The sequence below is a fragment of the Doryrhamphus excisus genome, linkage group LG9 (assembly GCF_037039965.1).
Source record: "Doryrhamphus excisus strain RoL-2023G ecotype Guam linkage group LG9, RoL_Dexc_Guam_v1.1, whole genome shotgun sequence".
Taxonomy (NCBI): Eukaryota; Metazoa; Chordata; class Actinopteri; order Syngnathiformes; family Syngnathidae; genus Doryrhamphus; species Doryrhamphus excisus.
This window is the reverse complement of record NC_136365.1, coordinates 16183691-16204350: the sequence shown is the minus strand read 5'-3', so window position 1 is coordinate 16204350 and position 20660 is coordinate 16183691. Positions and strand designations below refer to the sequence as shown.

Sequence of the window (20660 nt, the reverse complement as noted above, 5' to 3'; positions counted from 1 at the left end):
CGGAGGCCAACGTTCACTGGGAAAAGGCTGGACTTACTGGTGGCAATGCAAACCAGCTTCCTGGTGTGGTTGTACAAGGACTGCATGGCATTTACTAGCGCTTCACCAATCACGTACCCCCGGAGCACCCACCAGAGGAACCACAAGGTACCGGTTGGGTAAAGTCCCATGCACCCACTAGTATTCTTCCAAGGGTGTCGAGCTGGTCCAGTGTTCCGAGACTGGGATGAAAAACCACATTGCACCTCCTGTAACCGAGGTCCGACTAATGGCCATACCCTTCTCTCCCGTACCTTGGAATAGATTTTTATAACTTACAAAACACTTTCAGAACTATTTTACTCAGTCGGAAAAAGAACCCTATTGGATGTCAGAGAGAAGATAAGTGATGTAGTCAAGGCCGTCCTCATAGGGCCCCACAATCAATGGGGGCGCATTCTCTTTAAATGTGCAAAGGATGCATTCTGCAGTGCATCACTGTCATGGCCCGATTTAAACCAAACATCAAAAAAAATATTGTTTTACTTTGCTGGAGTATGACCCCTGTGCATTTATAAATATTTGGAAAATGTTGCAGTTCTCCTTAGACTTTCAGAGGTCATTGCTCCTTGAAGAAGGCCAACGACAAGCAATGGAAGCACTAATATAGTAAATTTAATTGACAGTGTTGTTTAAGTAAGTGATTCATTATATACATCATGGTACTGTCATCAGCCGTCATTCACAAACCTGGCATCATATAGCTGATGTTTTCCATAGCAGAAGCCTATAATAAAAAACGGCATTGAAGGCCAATAGCATGTGAGTGTATATAAATTTGTGTTGCACATTACTAACCAGTGGGACATCTGTACAGCTATGCAGCTCTGGTATCTGTGAGGTGAGGGACATCAGTGGAGGAAGGGCACACAGTAGAGAGTCCAACAGAAGAAACAAGCTACTGGAGACACACACTGATTTCTGTGGACATACATTTGGAAACACGTTGGTGACCAGAAAATCCAGCATTTAGGAGCTATTTAGTAGTGTGTTCCTAGGTTTCTAATATCTGTTGATTTATTTTTTGTTGTTTTGTTTGGATTACTTGATAATATTTTCTTGTTATTTATTTGTTTATCATATTCTGTTGGGGTTAATTAGTAGTTTATTTCATTGGATAACACCCTGGGCACCTGCAATCTATTTATGTAGGCAGTGCTCACAGGACCAGCATGCACCAGGGTGGGCCTATGGTTTTTGTACTTTTGTAGTGTATTTGTCCTTCAAAAATAAACTTAAACTATAATCAAAAGGCCACTGATGCACCACCGGTTGTGTTTTACGCAGGCAAAAGAGTCATCGTCCATACAACCTTGTTCCGTTTCTTCTTATTTCTTTTTAGTACCAGAGCAAGAGAGGCAAAAGGGGACAATGCCTTTGTTCCCTTTTAGTTTGCTTGCTTGGCAATAAAAAGAAATAAGAAGAAACAGAACAAAGTTGTATGGACAATGACTCTTTTGCCTGCGTAAAACACAACCCGTGGTGCATCAGTGGCCTTTTGATTATAGTTTAAGTTAAGTTTATTTTTGAAGAACAAATAGCCACTACACAGCATATGAAGGGCTCGTCCTCTATGGATGTTCTCACATTTGTCCCCTTAAGAAGGTGTCCAATCAGAGACAGGGCTTCTCCAAGCAGATGTAGGTGAGCAGCGGCACAGACAGGATCAGAGCAGGCAGGCCTCGCAGATCCGAGCGTGTCCCAAGCTGTGCCAACAGGCCCGCATGTAGAACCAGCGAGACCAGCGGTGTCGGTCATGGGCTTGGGCACACTTGGATTCAGTATGGAGCTCACAGTCAAAGTAATAGCTGATGCTGAGGAAGGAGCAGCTAGGAAGGGGAGTGAGGTTGTGCCACAGTCTGGCTTGTCGTCTTGATGGTTGTGACACTCCCGGGATTCCGATACAGAACCTGGTTGTGCCTGAGCAGAGCAGAAAGAATGTAGGCTCGAGCAGAAAGAGAAAACGCTACCCTCTAGTGTAAATACAGTGGAAAAGTCGATTAGCCTTGAAGTTGTGCAATCCGGAAGTGTCACAATGTTGGAAGTCAAGTAAACAATGACAAACACTTGTAGCCGTGTAGTTCGGGGTTGTGGTATACATGTGTTTCCAGGAAATATTCAAAAGACAACCCCTTCAGTACCGACCATTTTGCACACAGAATATTGTGTTCTATGGCTATATAAACATGACACCTACCAAAATAAATATTAGACTCTCGTTCAAGTCTCATGTTTCTACATTTGTATGTGCTTTACTTATCAGCAGTAGTACATTGATAAGTTTCATGTATATCAGTTCCCAACAAGAAAAGGGAGGAAAAACAACTTTCACTAGCTAACTTTCACTTTGACACAACACTTAACCTCCTCTATGGTCTTTCACTTCCTCCTTGCTGTGGAGTGTGTTAATACATGCAAATAATCCATGCCGAGCTCTTATCAAATGCATGTACGTTGCAGTCTCATCAGGTGTAAAAAAAATGTAATTAAAAAAAATGCCTGTATAGCTAATGGAGGAATTTTGATTATCCTTGTCTGTTTTCTCTTTGAACAAATCCATCAGCATCCTAGAATGAGTGTCGCTGTCACTATCAAGACATCTCTGGAATAATTAATTGAGGAAAAGCAAAAATATTGTGATCATGCACCTGATTTCTCTTCCTGCATCCGTCTTGGGATATTAGAAGGACAGAGCAGACCGACCCCACTCCACAAGGTACCAACTTGGCTTCTCCATTGTCTGTAATCAATTGTGTATTCATAATTACATTTAAGGTTATTATTCCCATGATTAGACTACCACTTGTAAGGGTCCTTACCATACTGCCATTGTTGCACCGTCAGTTCCTACAAAAGGTAAAAAATCCATTCAGTTTCAAATAAATAAAAAACTTGATTGACAATGATTGTGGAGCTTCACATAGAAAATAATACAACTCATTTCAGGGACTATTTCATGAAGTACAAAATATCAACCTTTTAAGAAGGACTATAGAGTAAAATGGCTTATTCTGTGTCAGTTTATGGTCATGAATGACCATTTATGGGCATGAATGACCATAAACTGACCCAAAGCGGAGTCCAAAAGTCTAAACAGCATCCAGTGGCATATGGAGTACATGTCAAGGAACAGATGAAGATAATGGTGCAGCGGCAAAAACTCACGTTGCAAGGCATGCTGGCGTTACACTCATCAACACACAATTCTGACCCTTCTAAATGTTCCACAGCCATGTGAACATCTTTGTACGGTATCCTGAGTTCATCCATACTGAACAGCAAAGAGCAGTGAAAGAAGGAGAGAAACATTGGAGAGAAAAAAATAATTCAACACAATTCGAACGATTCAAGTAATTGTTAGCTAAAGTGTAGTATTTCAATATGATGACACAGGCACGATCACATAATGATAATTAAGATGGTACAAATGGCAAAAAAAAAGAGTTTTAAACCACTTTAAAGCGGTATATCTACTTTGGTTAGGAAGATGTAACAGTATACATTTGAATGAAGCAGAGTGACGTCTACCTTCATTTTAAAGTTCCAAACGAGCGCGCCACTGTCATTGCCTGATTAAAAACGGGGTCCTTGCCGCCGTGGTTCAAGTGCACAGTTTTACGACGCCTGCCGAAGTGCCTGACAAAAATACATACAAATGTATCTACTTTGATAAATGTGAGTAGGTTTATTCGTTTGGAAAACAAAATCTGATTTAATTAAAACATTATCGGATCAAATGCAAGTCATGAAACCTGGACTAACTTTGCGGAAGAAAGTATTCTGACTCAATAAAGCAGAGTGACGTCTACCTTAATTTCAAAGTTCCAAACTAGCGCGCCACTGTCATTGCCTGATTAAAAAACGGGGTCCTTGCCGCCGTGGTTCAAGTGCAGTTTTACGACGCCTGCCCACTTGAAGTGCCTGACAAAAATACATACAAATGTATCTACTTTGATAAAAGTAAGTAGGTTTATTCTTTTGAAATCCAAAATCTGATTTAATTAAAACATTATCGGATTAAATGCAAGTCATGAAACCTCGACTAACTTTGCGGAAGAAAGTGTGCTGACTCACGTTTAGGGAGCTTGATTCTGCCGATTCACGGTAGGCGCTGACTACTTGTGGCTGGTCACAGGTCAGTCCGCCAGGATGCCGCTTGCCAGAAACAACTCAAACGTCACAGGTTCACTCTCTGCCTGTTTGACTTATTTAGATAATGTGTGCAAACCGGTGGATGAACTGCAAATAGTAATCAGTACTATTACATATAAAAAAAAAATCATACATTTAAAAAAGGATTGATGACACATAATGTGTAAAGGAGGCTGTGATTTTTTTTATTGTACAATATTTTTACAGTTTATTCTTATTTATGTTATACGGTCTGGTACTATAGAAAAAATAATTAGTAAATAAGTAATCCATAATGCATTAGATATTAGATTGTCTTTATACTATAATTTTTTTCAAAGTGGCTTTGTAGGTGTTTTTTTTTTATTAAAGAGAAAAACATGTGATAAACATGTGATTAATTAAACTAGTTCAAGTCTTATGTTCAAAGTGCTGGTGTTCTATTAAAGTACACAATCATGTGATTTTCCAACTACTTCATCCTCAGAAAGCCTTAGTCATGTTTGGAGTAAGTGCAATGCAACTGTGCTGTGTCATGTTTCGGCCTGGGCCCTCCTCCTATAGCTGTGTTATTCCAAACATTGCATAACTTCCCTCCCCCCTGAGTTGTTGCTGAATCACGGTAAGGCTTATTTCCACACAGACCAATCTGCTTTGTGCTGAGCTGTTTGCATGGAGGCTGCGTGATGCAGACTTCCTGTTTTCATCCCACTAGTGGGAGGGAAGAGGAGGCCGGTATAAAAGCACAGCACAATGGCACAATCCCTGCAAGACATCCAGAGAGTATCTGAGCAGCTTTAAAGTACCGGAATAACCAACTGGTGAGAACTCTTGCCTTTTTGTTTATTATCTTGCTGCCACATCTTACTCATCTACTTTGCTTATTTTCAGCACCACAATGGACGCACAGAAGACACACACAGCAGAAATGTAAGAATCTATGTTTATTTTTATGTATTTGGGTTGTATTTAAAGGTAAATGTAGGCTTGCACAGTACTGCGATACTCATTTTGCTGCGTTAAACATTATGATACCATTTACAAGACGCAATTGCACCTTGGAGTCCTTTATTGTGACCTGCATCATCTGATTTTGCATTTATATGCCACTATAAAGGGAAACGTTATGAAATTGTTGACTTTCAGATGTAATTTCATGTTTTAGGAATTACCTTTTAGGTAGAATATAATCAAAACTGTTTGGACCAAGTGATATAATATAACCACAATATTGTAAAGGTCCATATTATACACTGTAAACTTGAATAAGTTAGCAGAACTCAAAAAAAGAGTTCATAAACTCAAACATTTGCGCATATCAGAGCTTTAATATTTAGAGTTGATATTAGATATACTTTTTTAAAATGGGGTGTGAAAAGAGAAATAGTTTTCTTTTTCACATTCTCTCTGCCATGCATTCTCCATTCTTTAATTTTTGTTCTCATTTCAACTCTTTCCATAGGAAGAAGGTGTGCATGTGTAACCTACGCAGTACAAATCTATCTGATGCAATGGATTTATTCTTAATTTATTCTTGGTTTGATTTATTCATGTTTAATAGATACTTTATTTTATAAGTAACTACAAATTCTTTTAAGTACGTTACACAAATCTGCAAAAAGTTCATATTAATCAAAAATTACAAGTTAAATAAACTGAAAAGACAGATAATGCAACTGGCAATCAATATTTATAAGTAGAACTTTAAAGAAAATTTCAAGTTAACTTTACTTATACCAATTAATTATTTTGAGCATTCGGATTTACAGTGTCTTAAGTTGTATGTAATCAATGTTTTTAAGTTAATCTTACTTAATATAGCCATAGTTCAATTTAATCAAAGCATATTAGTTAAAAGTACTCAAAATGTACTCAAAAGTACTTTGAACATTCGGGTTTACAGTGTAGTGTTTTAAATAAGTCTCAGAGGCCCCGTAATAGATTATGGGAAGTGTGTTAGCCTTTGACAGTTTAAAAGTGCTTTGATAAGCCGTACTGTAAATAGCCGGACTATTTTATGTGTCTGTAGCTTTAATTCTAATGAGCTGCATCTGTTCATACCCCTTTCTGAAATTGTGTGGTTCCAAGAAGTGCTAGTTTTTACATCGACCCTTTTAACACTGCACTTGTCCAAAGTAATAGATATTCAGAATTATTTAAATTATTTGTGCAATTTACTGTTTACGCTGTACATTGTTGTTCATATTTGATGTTATCTATTTATTCACCACATTATTATTTATTATTACTATCTATTACTATTACTATTATATTATTATTATTATTATTACTATGGAGACCAGGGTTCAATTCCACCCTCGGCCATCTCTGTGTGGAGTTTGCATGTTCTCCCTGTGCATGCGTGGGTTTTCTCCGGGTACTCCGGTTTCCTCCCACATTCCAAAAACATGCTAGGTTAATTGGCGACTCCAAATTGTCCATAGGTATGAATGTGAGTGTGAATGGTTGTTTGTCTATATGTGCCCTGTGATTGGCTGGCGACCAGTCCAGGGTGTACCCCGCCTCTCACCCAAAGACAGCTGGGATAGGCTCCAGCACCCCCGTGACCCTTGTGAGGAAAAAGCGGTAGAAAATGAATGAATGAATATTATTACTATCTATCTATCTATCATGGCAGAGGATGCTCGAGTTTTGGTGCTCATAATCCAGCTCAAGGAACACATTGCCGTTGATTACACTTGAATGATTGTTTACATTCAACATTCATGCAAAGGAACCAAATTAGCTATAAAACTTAAAAAAAAATCAGGACTAAATGTGGACTAAAGAAACCAAAGTGCATGCTCCAAAACTGTATTATGTCTCTTACAGGGATCTATCAGAGCAAATCAAAAAGGTGACACTGGACAGCCACATGAGGGCAGAGAACACAGAGTTAATGCTGAGCTTCCAGAAGGGCCAAGTCACCATGCCACAGTACAAGGTAGGCCGGTTCTTCATTTCTCCAAATTAACCTTCCACATCCAACTGCAACATTTTTATGATGACGATCTCTCCTCCTCAGATGCTCCTCAGTTCCCTCCATGCGATCTATCAGACTTTGGAAGAAGAGCTGGAGAGGAACTCCAAGCACCCAGCTGTGGAGCCTATTTACTTCCCCGTTGAGCTGGCCAGGCTGGAGTCCATCGAGAAAGACCTGGAGTACTTCTACGGTCCAGGCTGGAAGGAGATGATGGTGGTGCCTGCGGCCACGAGACGTTACTGCGAAAGACTCCGGCAGGTTGGTTGTGTGGTGACATATGCAACACATCTCCATGAGATACCACCACTTATCTCCTTCTCTCTTCAGATTGGGAAAGAAAACCCAGAATTCCTGGTGGCTCACGCCTACACCCGTTACCTCGGCGACCTCTCTGGAGGACAGGTCCTCGGTCGCATCGCCCAAAAGTCCATGGGCCTGAAGAGCAGCGAGGGTCTGTCTTTCTTCACTTTTCCCAGCATCTCCAGTCCTAACTTGTTCAAGCAGCTCTACCGTAGCCGCATGAATGTTGTGGAGCTGAGTGAAGAGGAGAGGAACGGCGTGTTGGAGGAAGCCGTGAGGTCCTTTGAACACAACATTCAGGTAGGAGCTCTTGACTTCAGTCACATGACCTCCACTCGGCCTTCAAACAGCTCATGGATCCACTGTTTTGCAGGTTTTTGAGGGTGTGCAGAAGATGCTGAGTGTGGGTGAAGAGCAACACATAAGTTCCTTGTCAGGATACGGGAAGAACACTTGGGTGAGATCCATGGGTGCTCCTCTCTTCAGGATGGTTGTTGGAATGTTTGTGGCCATCGTCACTCTGGGAATCTGGATGCTTTAGGGCACAGAGACTATAATAATACGGTTAGCTCGTCCATCCCCCCGTTTTTGAGGCATGGAGAATGAAATGAGTGTAATACTTTATACATGCCAGACTCACCTATGCGGTGATGTCACTTTAACTTATGAACCAACAGCCTGCTTCATGCAACATCATCCATTCAATGCCTTTTGTCTGTGTATAATAAATATGTGTGCTTGAAGTTGGATGGGGTGATCCAATCCACTACCTGGATCTGTATCGGGTTCTGTTAGCAGTGTAATGTATTGGAAATTGACGGTATCAACGATGCACCGAATTTCAACCTATGAGCCAATGTAGCTATAATACTATCAGCAAACATAGCTGTCTTCACGCACAAGTGCTCGGCCTCACGTGTTCAAGGCCACACAGAGAGAGTGAGACAAAACTTCCTGGTCATTACAATTTCATACGTTCCTGTAGAGATGAGCCTTATATGTTATATGCAATGTTAAGCATTCTGTGAAGCTACATTTGCTGATATTGTTTTTAACGCAAATAGAGCTCTGGTATTGGTATGAGGAGATATCTAAATTCAGGTATCACGATGGTATCAGAAGTCAAAATGAATGCACTATGCAAGAGACAGTAAAACAGCAGTGGCCCGCCCGCCATTGTGGTTTCAACTCAGCACTTAGTCCATTGTAAGCATTTACAAAGAAAATATCCAGCATGTGGGGCGGCACGGCGGGGGAGTGGTTAGTGCGCAGACCTCACAGCAAGGAGACCAGGGTTCAATTCCACCCTCGGCCATCTCTGTGTGGAGTTTGCATGCGTGGGTTTTCTCTGGGTACTCCGGTTTCCTCCCACATTCCAAAAACATGCTAGGTTAATTGGCGACTCCAAATTGTCCATAGGTATGAATGTGAGTGTGAATGGTTGATTGTCTATATGTGGCCAGTGATTGGCTGGCCACCAGTCCAGTCCTCTCGCCCGAAGACAGCTGGGATAGGACACCCCCCGCGACCCTCGTGAGGAAAAGCGGTAGAAAAAGGAATGAATGAATGAATATCCAGCATGTGGTACTTTTTTCATATGTCTTCAAAACACAATTCTAATGTAAGAAAATGGCCAAATGAAAATAGTTTGGAACCATTTTCAGTCACAAAAGGCCACATGTAAACAGCCCCTGACACCCTTCAGCATTCCCATTAAGTGGAAACAATTTAAAATGAACGATGACTCCTTTTGTAATGTAAGCATGTGTGCCCTAATTGTACTGTAGTCAATTTGTGATGTCATACTTTACTGTATTCTTAATGTGTAAATCTAGATAAGTGGTATTTTTTCTGTCACTGTACTTTTTGTTCACATGTTGATGACTTTGTAATAAAAGAATGTTGAAAAGGTTGAAAACAGTTTGCAAGCCTGGGTTTGTTGGCTCCTGTTAAAATGTGTCCCGTTTTATCATGTTGGCTACACTCTGCTGACATTCAGTCCAGCTGTTTGACATTTAGTATTATTTACCAGACGGTCACGTGACTCGACAGTTTCTCTTAGACGACTTCAATGACGCCAATAACACAACGGTGTTAACGCATTATCAGCTTTAATAATGGTTAGACAAGCTTCCAAAATAACATATAAATTAAACAGAAAATTACTCTCAGCAGCAGCATTAGCCAGGGTGGGCAAACAAACAAAACAAAAAACTCGGACCTATTTCACGGTGACACAAACAAGAGTGCTGGTGTCTGGCTCCCCCTAGTGGACAATTACTAAAAAAAAACACAGCCGACATGATTGTACGTCACAAGAATCTTCAACTTCCCAAAAAACAAGGCACGGCAGCCGGAGGAAATACAAAGATGTCACTGATGCTTACATTCAACTCTACTGTTGGCAGAAAGCAGACTAACAAATGGTGATGTTGTTCTCACTGTGGAACATGAAGGCAAAACAGTCCAAAACATTGTTTCAAAACACACAGACACATAAGCAAACTCAAATCCCTCTACACAATACTACAAGATAACTTAACCGATCCCAATAATCGTTATATAAAGGTGTGTTAGAGCCACATTGAAAGGGGAAATGTACAATTCCAAAATAACGACAAATATGTTGTATCATGACAATACATTATGAGAATCAAATCGCAATATTGCCATGGCAAATCTTCATAGGTTCCAATAGTTTATTCATTCATTCATTTTCTACCGCTTATCCTCATGAGGGTTGCGGGGGGTGCTGGAGCCTATCCCAGCTGTCTTTGGGCGAGAGGCAGGGTACACCCTGGACTGGTCGCCAACCAATCACAGGGCACATACAGACAAACAACCATTCACACTCACATTCATACCTATGGACAATTTGGAGTCGCCAATTAACCTAGCATGTTTTTGGAATGTGGGAGGAAACCGGAGTACCCGGAGAAAACCCACGCATGCACGAATAGAACATGCAAACTCCACACAGAGATGGCCGAGGGTGGAATTGAATCCTGGTCTCCTAGCTGTGAGGTCTGCGCGCTAACCACTCGACTACCGCGCAGCCCTTCCAATAGTTTATTTTATAGTTAAATCACAATTTTAGATGAGTAAAGTCCTACTTTTACAACTAGTAAAATCCTAATATTACCAGAAAAGAAAGTAGCAATATGTTGCTCAAAAAGTCAAATATCATGTGAATAGTAGTAGAATACAATTGAAATTGTGTAAGAATTAAGTTGGAAATTTGCAATTAAATCTCAATATTGAGAGAAAAGGTCATAATTGTGCATGGATGAAGATTTTAAAATTGATAATTTCATAACAATTATGTCACGACTGTTACATTTAAGTTTGTGGGGAAATATTTACATTTCAACTTTTTACTGGTAATATTACCAATTTATTTATCCAGCTCATCTATCTATTTTATATGCTGCTTATCCTTACTAGGGTCACGGGGGTATGCTGGAGCCTATCCCAGCCGTCTTCGGGTGAGAAGCGGGGTACACCCTGGACTTGTCGCCAGCCAATCACAGGGCACATATAGACAAACAACCATTCACACTCACATTCATACCTATGGACAATTTGGAGTCGCTAATTAACCTAGCATGTTTTTGGAATGTGGGAGGAAACCGGAGTACTTGGAGAAAACCCACGCATTCACGGGGAGAGAACATGCAAACTCCACACAGATCGCCTGACTGTGTGGTCAACATCCTCACCACTAGGACACTATGCAGCAACAATTTATTATTGAAAATAAATTAATCATCCTTATACCATTTTGACTTTATTCTCTCAATTGTATCATTTCTTTTCTTTTCCATGTGGCTCTAATACTTAAAAAAAAACAGGGGAGGGCAAAGTACGGCCTGTTGTGTTGTTTAGTGCGACCCATTTATTGCACCGCATCCTCATCCTTATTATATAAAAATGTGTTGCATTATTTTTTGCTGTTTTTAGTTTGCAATTAATTCCATAATAATCAGTACATTTACAGTATATGTTCAGTTTCCTATTTAAAGACAAGTATTGCTATTTAGGTAACACACCGTTGAATACACCAAATCACTTGCCTGAAAATAAGAGACTAAACATATACTACTGTATTCAATAAGAAGACTAGTTATTGTTTTGCCAGTTTTGTTAGTTTCAAAAAGCAAATATGAAACACAAAACATTTGATTCTATTGTGCTCTTCACATCGTTTATGTCATGCCAGTATCAGGACACTTTTAATCGATTAACTTCCTTTTCAAGGGTTCATTATAAACCCGGGGGAAGACTTAAATCAGGGGTGTCCAAACTTTTTCCATTAAGGGCCAAATGCAGAAAAATCTACGGATGCAGGCATTTGGATGTATTTTGTTGGTACCTTAAAGACACTAAAAGCGATCCAGTGTTTGTCACTATATGCTAAGCTATCTGAACAAAACATGACGTGGTTTTGTGTTATGTGTGATAACGAAAGGGAGTAACATCTAATGAGAGCCAATAAAAAACAAGCCGTGGGCTGCACTTTGGACATCCCGAGCCTACTGTATCTATGACATTGCACATGACATCAGTGACATTGGTGACTTCTTAACTAGACGTAAAGAAGCACTAACAGCGCGAGTGTCAGCTTTATAAATGTGAAATTTAAGGAAATATTCTGCTGCTACTTCGCTTGATTTGCCACACTGTCCAAAGCGTCCCCGACCAATTAGAGCCAAGAAATAACTGTAATGTACAGTTTCTCTACGCTTCCTAGAACATGTGCTTCACGTCACATAACCTGGAGCAGCTAGGACAGTTTGGACTAAGAAAAGGTGCAATTACTTCAAAGCAGGAACACCACACCCGCGCCCACTCAGTTGGCTTCGTACGTGGCGAGCAGCGCCGCGTCCACGGGCTCCATGCAGGAGGGGCAGGTGAAGGAACGCATGAGCCAGGCATCGATGCAGTCAATGTGGTAGATGTGGAGGCAGGGCAAGAACCGGACGGGGTCCCCGTACTCAAAATCCATCATGCAGATCACACACCTGGAGGAGACAGAGAGCACAGGATAAATTAGCTGGATATGATGAGAGGATATTGTATTGTCTGTAAAATAAATACAGTATATTCCAATCATGCATTTTCTACTGCTTATCCTCACGAGGGTCGCGGGGGTGCTGGAGCCAATCCCAGCTGTCTTCGGGTGAGAGGCAGGTTACACCCTGGACTGGTTGCCAGCCAATCACAGGGCACATATAGACAAACAACCATTCACACTCACATTCATACCTATGGACAATTTGGAGTCGCCAATTAACCTAGCATGTTTTTGGAATGTAGGAGGAAACCGGAGTACCCGGAGAAAACCCGGAGAGAACATGCAAACTCAGCACAGAGATGGCCGAGGATGGGATTGAACCACAAAACCACCGCTAACCACTGGACCGCCGTGCAGCCCTATATTCCAATCTACTAATTTAATTTCTACTACTGTATATCTGCATCACCGACAAAAGGGCTCACTTTGTTCGATGGAACAAATGTGCCAATGTGCGCTACCCAATGAAGTCTCCTTCTGCTTGTTTGGAGGCGGGAGCCAAAGAAAACAGACATGGCAATATACCGAGGCCAGCAAAATTGTTGAGTTTAATTTATTGTGTGATTCATTTATTTTATTTTTGCAGGCCTAGTTCTCAAATTGAGAAAGATTGTCATGTTTTAAAGTTTTACTCATAGATGTTATGATCTAGCACTAACATAGCACCTATAAACCTGTGAAAAAAACAACTAATATCCACTACCAAACACTGCACCTACTGAGAAATTGCTAGTCAAAGATCATCTATGCGTCATGAGCATATAGATTGAGGGCCTACGGCAACAACATTACTCAAAGATCATATTGTAATGACCCTTAGGGGTATTATGTTTTATGTGTTGTATTTGCGCATGTGTTGCAATGGAGAGATAAGTTCCGGGGTTGGGATGGAAAAGGGGTGACGGAGAGGAAGTGAGGCAGAACCTGTATGTTAGAGAGTTGTAGGCGTGGGTTACGGCTGTGACAGTAGCCCTTGTTAGGGATGGTTCTGGACCTTAATAAAACACCGACTGTTGTTCCGCCTGCCTGGTTTGGTGTTTGGATGAGCGTTACAATAGAGTAACGCTATAAATAGAGTGTTACAATATAGTATATGACAGGAGTGTTTTGCTGCTTTTAAGGACCTACTGTGAAATGGTCATGCCTCCCACTCTGACTGTGCTCACGCTTATGCTTGCCGCAAAACCCCAAATTACAACAGGGCAATTCCACTCCCCAACTCACTCTTTCACTTTGCGGTCTGAAGGGTCAGAGCCCGGGTCAAAGATGCCTCTGGGCAGGTGATGGATGAGGCCGATACGTTGGGCGATGCGGATCTGCTCCTCCTCGGTCAGCTGACTGGCTAGACGGCTCTCTCCAGGGGTGGGATGGTACACCGGCAAAGGTTGAGGGCGCGCCTGGAAACAATGATGTATTCATTTAACAATATGTTAATTATTGGAGTTGTCATATTAATTTAACTACTTATTATTGTTGCTGTACTGTTAATTAATGTGATATAGGACCAGTACCAAGTTTACTTTACATAGCAGCAGCCACATTGTGTAGCCAATGTTGTGACCACTGGGTGTAAATACCAGGAGGTCAAATTGTTTACCTGGTAGGGCGGCGGTGGTTCTCCGGGCAGGCTGCCCCCCTCAGACTCGTTCAGCAGCGACAGATCATCTGCTCCTTGTGAAAACAGACAGTTCCCCATTGAAGTAGAAGCAGCATGAAGAAGGACGCTCCTCCTGCTAGCTAGCTTTTTTCTTTGTCGTCTTTCTTTCCGAGGAGGTAAAGAAGAACCACGGTCTTGACCGACTACACCTTCCGCGTCGTTAATGTGAATAATCATGAAACAAATACATAGCTAGTGGCACAAACTGAAACCGATCAACCAACTTGTTTTTCTGTCCCGATTCTTCTGTTTACAAAATGTAGAACGGAAGTAGTCGTCTGGGAGTTTGAGCTATTTCCGCATGAGAATAAGTAGCCTCCCCTCGCTTCTAAAGATTGCATTTTTTGCAACCTGCAGCTTCTATACACAGTAATTCTTGACTATAAATCCACTTAACTTAAAGAATAATAAATATCATTAAATTATACAGAAGAATTTGGGACTTTCAGAATCGCAGGTGTCGAATAAAATTAAAAGTGAGCAATGAATTCTTTACAAATGTATGTATACCATATTTTATGCGGTGCGTCTCATAGCGAATTCAGAGTACCCGAATTAGAAATAATACTATCACTTTTATTTTGAAGGTGCCTGAACCGGAAGTATCGTTTAAGAGGGAAAGACAAGAACCATCCAACTCCAGAAGCTAGCATACTTGTTCTCAGATGGGTGTACTTAAGAAACGTACGTATAAATATAAATGCCCCCTCTGGGAGACAGAAATATAATACCGCACAGTTACCTCATTAGGGGACCCAAATGTGTTTTGTAGCATTTGTCTGAATGGGAGAAGAATGTAGAGCTCATAAAACTATTCCATAGTGATATAAATGACGAATGAATGGGATAAAGTTTACTTACACTAACAGAGGTTCTACCGTGTGTAAATATTCCATAACAAAATGGAAAATTTAAGTCCTTGACTTGACGACAAACCATTATTGGTAAGGCAGAAAGACATAAACACGTTAAAATTGTGGACTATTTTTAACAGTGGTACCCATATGCCATACATTTAAGTGTTACCATGTAATTATAAATGATTACCGATTTATGGTGAATTAGATATAGATAAAAATATGCAGGGAACTATTGTACTGTAATAAAAATGATTGCAGAAATATGAGGGCTGTACTCACTTTAGTGAGATACTATAAATCTGTTGAGGTGTGTACTGCAGTCCTAGAAATAAGATCATGTGACAGCAGGCCGGTACAGTCAAGAACATCCTTTTTATTCAATCAGGTGCTGCTCTTCTCAAACTGTTTTTCTTCTTATGGAAAAGAAACTGTAATTAACACATGCATTTCACCTAGAGCTCTGGGGGTGTTCTCACAAAGAAGTGGTGATGCACTGAGGGCGTCGATAAGAGGCATAGAGGAGCTGGGAGGAAGTGGGGGTGGCCAAGGGTGCTGCTGGGGCCGGGGAAAGGGGGGTGGAGGGTGGGGAGGCCTAGTACACCGGTAACCATACACGCTGAAGAACAAACAAGAGCAACAAAGACCTGGAGCTGTCCAGCATGAGGTGGTCAGAAGGGGCTTGTTATGACCTCTGGTGCGTCTGCTTGGTGCGGTGTAAGTAGCTAATACTGCTGAGAGTGTTACTGTGTCAATACTGTAATACTCATTGGAAGGGAAAACATGGTGAAAATGTAACCCTTCCCTTCAACCTCATGCAGGATAAGTCCGGTATAATAAGGTGCTTGTAGCTTTCATTTTAAGTCCAAGGCTTCCTTTAAACACAGCATACCCTGATAACAAATATTAAAAAAAAATCCAAATTATAAAGGGAACAAAAAAAAAGGGCGGGGGAAGTAAAACAAAGCCAAACAATAAATAGCCAAAACAAAAGAGCAAACTCTCAAACTGTAGTCCGAGCAGCCCCTTTTCCAACATCCTGAATCAGTTCATCAGCTCTCTCTATCCCAACGCAAAAACCAAACAAAAAAAATAAACTCCTGATCCCGCTCGTCCCTTCTTTAACCCCCCACCCCCCACCACCACAAGGACACCCCCAAAAGCCCGTCAGCGTCATTTGTTCACTTACATTAGCTGTTGAATGGAGAAGCAGAAGTGATGGGTATGGGCGATACAATGTGAAGCATACAGACAAGAATAACATGTGAGCTAACTGCATTCTGCTCAAGACAAAACAACTTTCTCAGTAATATTTTTTTTCTTTTTTTTTGTAGAGAGAGCGAGCGAGCGAGAGTGACGGACACACAGTTACAGACTACTCCAGTGTCGAAGAGAAAACAGACAGTGGAGACAGAGGGTAAGGAAGGAAAAAAAAAGCAACAGCGGAACAATAACACATTTTTTTGCCTTTACCAAAAAAAAAAAAGAAAAATCTATAAATTCACACCTTTTATATCTATATGTAGATAAAAGCATATAGATAAGAAAAGGAAGAGAGGATATACGGGAGGAACTATGGTTCATTTGCAAAGGGGGAGTTGTGCATGAGTGCAACAGCAGAGGCTCTCGTGCACAACCTGAGAACGTAAAAAAAAAAAATACAAAATGGAGTTTTGTGAACAAAAGGCACTTTTAAGGGACAACTTTTTAACTGCTGGGGAACTATACACTACAGCACAAGCACTAGAAGAGTCATTTACAGAGGGGACAGAAGGGGGCGACGAGGGGGGGAGGGGGTAGGCTCACATGGCTACCTGTTTGACAAGTCTCGGGTTCCGTTTCAGAGTATTTGGGCCTGGGAGGGTTTGTGTTGGTTTTTATCGCTGTGCTGGTGAGTTTCAGGCAGTGCTGGGGTGAAGTTTTCTGGCGCTACTTTGCTGTCTTGCCATCCCCCCCCTCCCCGTCCCACTCAATAGAAGAATACAAATAGGAAGAAAGAGAAAGAGAGAGATAGCGAGGAGTAATGCTGCTATTTTTTTGTTCATTACCATTTGTTTATAATAGGAGCACCGCTTTCCACTTGATGATAGAGAAGTTGTGTCGTTTGTTTTCCTTCAGCCCTCCCACATTATTATTAATATTTTTTTATAAACAAATGATTACACAGAAACATTAAAAAATAAAGAGACAAAGGAAATAAAAACAATACCCCCAACTTACAAAGACTAGGATTTTTTTTTTCATGGCCCTCTAAGTTTAGAGTCCCGGAGCTTGTGGACTTGAGACAAATACATTTTTTTTTCTCTTTTCTCGTAGCTTTCTTAAAAATCTCTAACAGACAAACACAATGATCTACCCAATGCATTGCACGTGGCTCAATCGACACATAGTTTTCAATAATAATACTTTCCATCAAAAAAAAAAAAAACACTTTTTCTTCTTCTTCAATCCTACAGTTCAAATTTGTCGACATGTTCACCTAAAAGTACTAGAATGTTGCGATGCTGCTCATATGTGTGTAAGTGTGTGTGTTTGATTTGTTACTGACTGGGGAAGGGATGGATCAGAAAATAACTAGACTGCCAAGCAGCTCATTTAGCAAAAAAATAAAAGTAAAAAGAGCATATAGCATAAATATATATGTATAAGATCTCTCTCTCTTTCTCTGTCTTTACAAAAAAAAAAGTTTGCAGTGCTCTATAAAGACCAGGCTAGGGATTCCCAATCCTACATGATGCATACAACTGATGTGAATTGTGTGGATCAGCTGGGATAGGCTCCAGCTTCCATGAACAGATGCCTGCATGGTTTGCGAAACCCTGGTCTAGACCAATTTTGCATCCTGCTTGAACTCCCACGCAGAGGAAAAGAACCTGACGTTTGATACTAATTGCATGAAGGGAATACAGAGGCACTTTCATGTTATTGTTATAGTTTTGATATATGTTTTAGTCCATAGAGCTAATGTTACTAGTCTTTTACTATCCCTGCAAAAAACAGAACCAAGGCAGTCCAGTTATTTTTTGAGGTTGGCTTTTTTTGTGTTGGATATTGTCATGTCATCAAAATTTCAATATGAACATTTACATGTATTTATTTAAAAAAAAGTCAAATTAAGTGAATGATTAACCATTTTGGATAACAAAGTTATAATTTGACAGCTGCTTGTTTGTGTGTGTGTGTGTGTTCATTGGACTGGGCTAAGGGATTATAGAGTGAAGCAACGCAGTTTTGTGTGTGATGAGCTCTTGCTACCGTGCTTGTCCGTACGCGAGAGATTCAAGAGGTTTGCACTGTTTTGTTGACGTCCAGGGCGTGGTCTGAAAGCGTTCTATATAAACTACGGTGGAAGGTGTTATGACATGCAAAAACAATCCAAGTGGAACAAAACCAAAAACCAAATCTGTCAATAAATGAGATCACAAGGAAAAAAACCCTACAAGCTAAATGAAAGCTAATAATATGAAGCTTGTGCTGTGTGTATGTGTGACTTCCTGTAAAACATTCAGAATAGAGACGGGCATTCATTCATTCATTCATTTCCTACTGCTTATTATCACAAGGGTCGCGGGGGTGCTGGAGCCTATCCCAGCTGTCTTCGGGCGAGAGGCGGGGTACACCCTGGACTGGTCGCCAGCCAATCACAGGGCACATATAAACAAACAACCATTCACACTCACATTCATACCTATGGACAATTTGGAGTCACCAATTAACCTAGCATGTTTTTGGAATGTGGGAGGAAACCGGAGTACCCGGAGAAAACCCATGCATGCACAGGGAGAACATGCAAACTCCACACAGAGATGGCCGGGGGTGGAATCGAACTCGGGTCTTCTAGCTGTGTGGCACCGTGCAGCATAGAGACGGGCATTTGAGTCCAATTAAAAAAAACTATTTTATGTGTATATTTAACTATAAAAGTTGGGTTAGAACAGTTGTTTTCAATTATTTTCCGTCATGGGAGGGGGGACAAAAATTTTTCACACCCTCCCTAATTAATATTTAATTATTAATTCCATATTTATTTGTATAAAACACTGTATAAGAATGAATAAAGACGCGTCACATCATCACCACCTCAAGGGGGGTGAGCACTGGGTGAGCGAATCTCTCTCTCTCCCCGCATGTTCTGAACTCCTGTTTCAAAGCAGGATTGAGTAGAATGGGAAAATATAGCTCAACATGTTCTTGTTGCTTAGTTGAAACTAGCGTACTCCGTCTTAACGTCAATCAATGGACAATCAATCATCAATTCATCAATCACTATGCCCATCCCTAATTCTGAATGTTGACTCATTTGGGGGGAAATGGTGATGCGTAAATGTGTGTGTATGTGTGTGTGTGTGTGTGTATGTGTGTGTGTGTGTGTGTGTGTATGTGTGTGGTGCACGTGAAGGATTAAATGACCACGAACGCAGCCACACCTCTGTAAAGTGACGCTCCACTTTGCCTCCTCTCATCGCTCTTGTGGCTGTCATGTGCAATTTTGTTCATCCTTAAGGAGAATGAATAGTGCATAGGTGAGGGGATGAAAGATCACATGCAGCCTTTTTAGTGTTTTCAACTCTTTCAAACTGGCTCACACTTCTTCTCCTCCCCCGCAGCAAAGTGCCCTGATACTTGGACAGGTAAACAAAAGACCAGCCACTTAGTGCATATTTGTCACACCATCTGATGGCGTCACTATGATTGGCCAATCGGAAATCAATGAGTCGTGAGGGCTGAGCGAATGAGGTGCACGAGTGCGGCATACAGGGTTGCGGCTGCGGTTCTGGTGGTGGCGAGGGGGGAGGGATTGTCAGGTAGATGTCACCTGGCTACCTGGTGGCGCAATTTGGGTGGCGATCATCTGACCTTGCTGTTTTTTTTCATACTATTTTTTGTTTTTGGATGTCCCAGCCAATGCATGGAGTTTCACGGTGGAGACAACAAAAGGATCAAAAGTAACAAAAGATTAAAAAAAAAACAACAACAAATGTAAAAATTGGTCAATTGCCAGGTTGGCGTATTTGTGTTTCTTTTCCAACGTTTCCTGGTGTGCGTGCAACAGTTCCTCATCTTCCTCCTGGAATTCCCAGTCTGTCCATTCCATTTCGTTGAGGCCTCCAGCCTTTTCGGGGGTGGGGTGGTCAGGACACACACATACACGCAAACACACACGCACACACACACACAACACACGGACGTTCCAGTTCAAATTGGGTTGGATCAGGGGGCCAGGTAAGGTGGCGTGGGACCTTTCGGGTTCTGTAGTCGTACTGGATAGCGTTGGCGAGGGGGAACATTTTAGTGTCAGCAGTCTGCTCTTGATCAGCAGTGACGTGATGCTTTTTTTTTCCAATTGTCATGACACGGTTTTAGCTGTTGATTCGTCGAGACCTTGTCAGAGGAACCAGGACTGTGGAAGAGAGAAGGTAAACACTTTTAGTGATGACTTGCTTTACTGGTAGGAATTAAACCCGCAGCGGTTCTATTCAAAGCACACTGTATCAAGTGTCATAGTAACCTTACACACCTGTCAGAGCTTAAACCTACCTTTTCCCAAATATTATGCCTCAAAAGTTACTCAAAAAAAGTTGTTTTCAGTAAACCTCTGTAGAGTCATCCCACCAATTT

General features: G+C 41.1%; 4 protein-coding genes across 18 annotated transcripts in view; 1 reads left to right on the top strand and 3 right to left on the bottom strand.

Moving 5' to 3' along the window:
- Window positions 1–645: 645 nt before the first annotated feature.
- Window positions 646–3906, bottom strand: hmgxb4b (HMG box domain containing 4b). 2 transcript variants are annotated; one of them, XR_013628130.1, is made up of 6 exons: window positions 3849–3906; window positions 3205–3310; window positions 2859–2886; window positions 2688–2779; window positions 838–960; window positions 646–766 (listed from the first exon to the last, which is right to left on the bottom strand). XR_013628130.1 is itself a non-coding variant. In XM_078793489.1 (5 exons), the coding sequence occupies exons 1-5, from the start codon at window positions 3346–3348 to the stop codon at window positions 722–724; spliced, it is 432 nt and encodes a 143-aa protein (XP_078649615.1). In that variant the 5' UTR covers window positions 3349–3548; the 3' UTR covers window positions 646–721. The 2 variants fall into 2 exon arrangements, 1 of the variants encoding a protein (XP_078649615.1); XM_078793489.1 differs by lacking the exon at window positions 3849–3906 and having other exon boundaries at window positions 3205–3548.
- hmox1b (heme oxygenase 1b) lies at window positions 3857–8334 on the top strand. 2 transcript variants are annotated; one of them, XM_058065537.2, is made up of 8 exons: window positions 3857–3999; window positions 4658–4792; window positions 4886–4991; window positions 5062–5100; window positions 7003–7114; window positions 7196–7411; window positions 7481–7753; window positions 7827–8334. In XM_058065537.2, the coding sequence occupies exons 4-8, from the start codon at window positions 5069–5071 to the stop codon at window positions 7992–7994; spliced, it is 801 nt and encodes a 266-aa protein (XP_057921520.2). In that variant the 5' UTR covers window positions 3857–3999; window positions 4658–4792; window positions 4886–4991; window positions 5062–5068; the 3' UTR covers window positions 7995–8334. The 2 variants fall into 2 exon arrangements, with proteins under 2 accessions (XP_057921520.2, XP_057921521.2); XM_058065538.2 differs by lacking the exon at window positions 4658–4792 and having other exon boundaries at window positions 3904–3999; window positions 4814–4991.
- Window positions 8335–9547: 1213 nt separating this feature from the next.
- rnf11a (ring finger protein 11a) lies at window positions 9548–14480 on the bottom strand. The gene is made up of 3 exons (XM_058065540.2): window positions 14125–14480; window positions 13752–13924; window positions 9548–12474 (listed from the first exon to the last, which is right to left on the bottom strand). Exons 1-3 carry the CDS (start codon window positions 14359–14361, stop codon window positions 12303–12305), a joined length of 582 nt encoding a protein of 193 aa, XP_057921523.2. The 5' UTR covers window positions 14362–14480; the 3' UTR covers window positions 9548–12302.
- Window positions 14481–15397: 917 nt separating this feature from the next.
- Window positions 15398–20660, bottom strand: part of nfixa (nuclear factor I/Xa) — a 142960-nt gene continuing 137697 nt past the window's right edge. For all 13 annotated transcript variants that reach the window (XM_058065531.2, XM_078793498.1, XM_078793496.1 and 10 more), the window contains one exon: window positions 15398–20442. In XM_058065531.2, coding sequence (XP_057921514.1) covers window positions 20428–20442 — 15 coding nt within the window. In that variant the 3' untranslated portion in view covers window positions 15398–20427. The remainder of the gene's footprint in view (window positions 20443–20660) is intronic.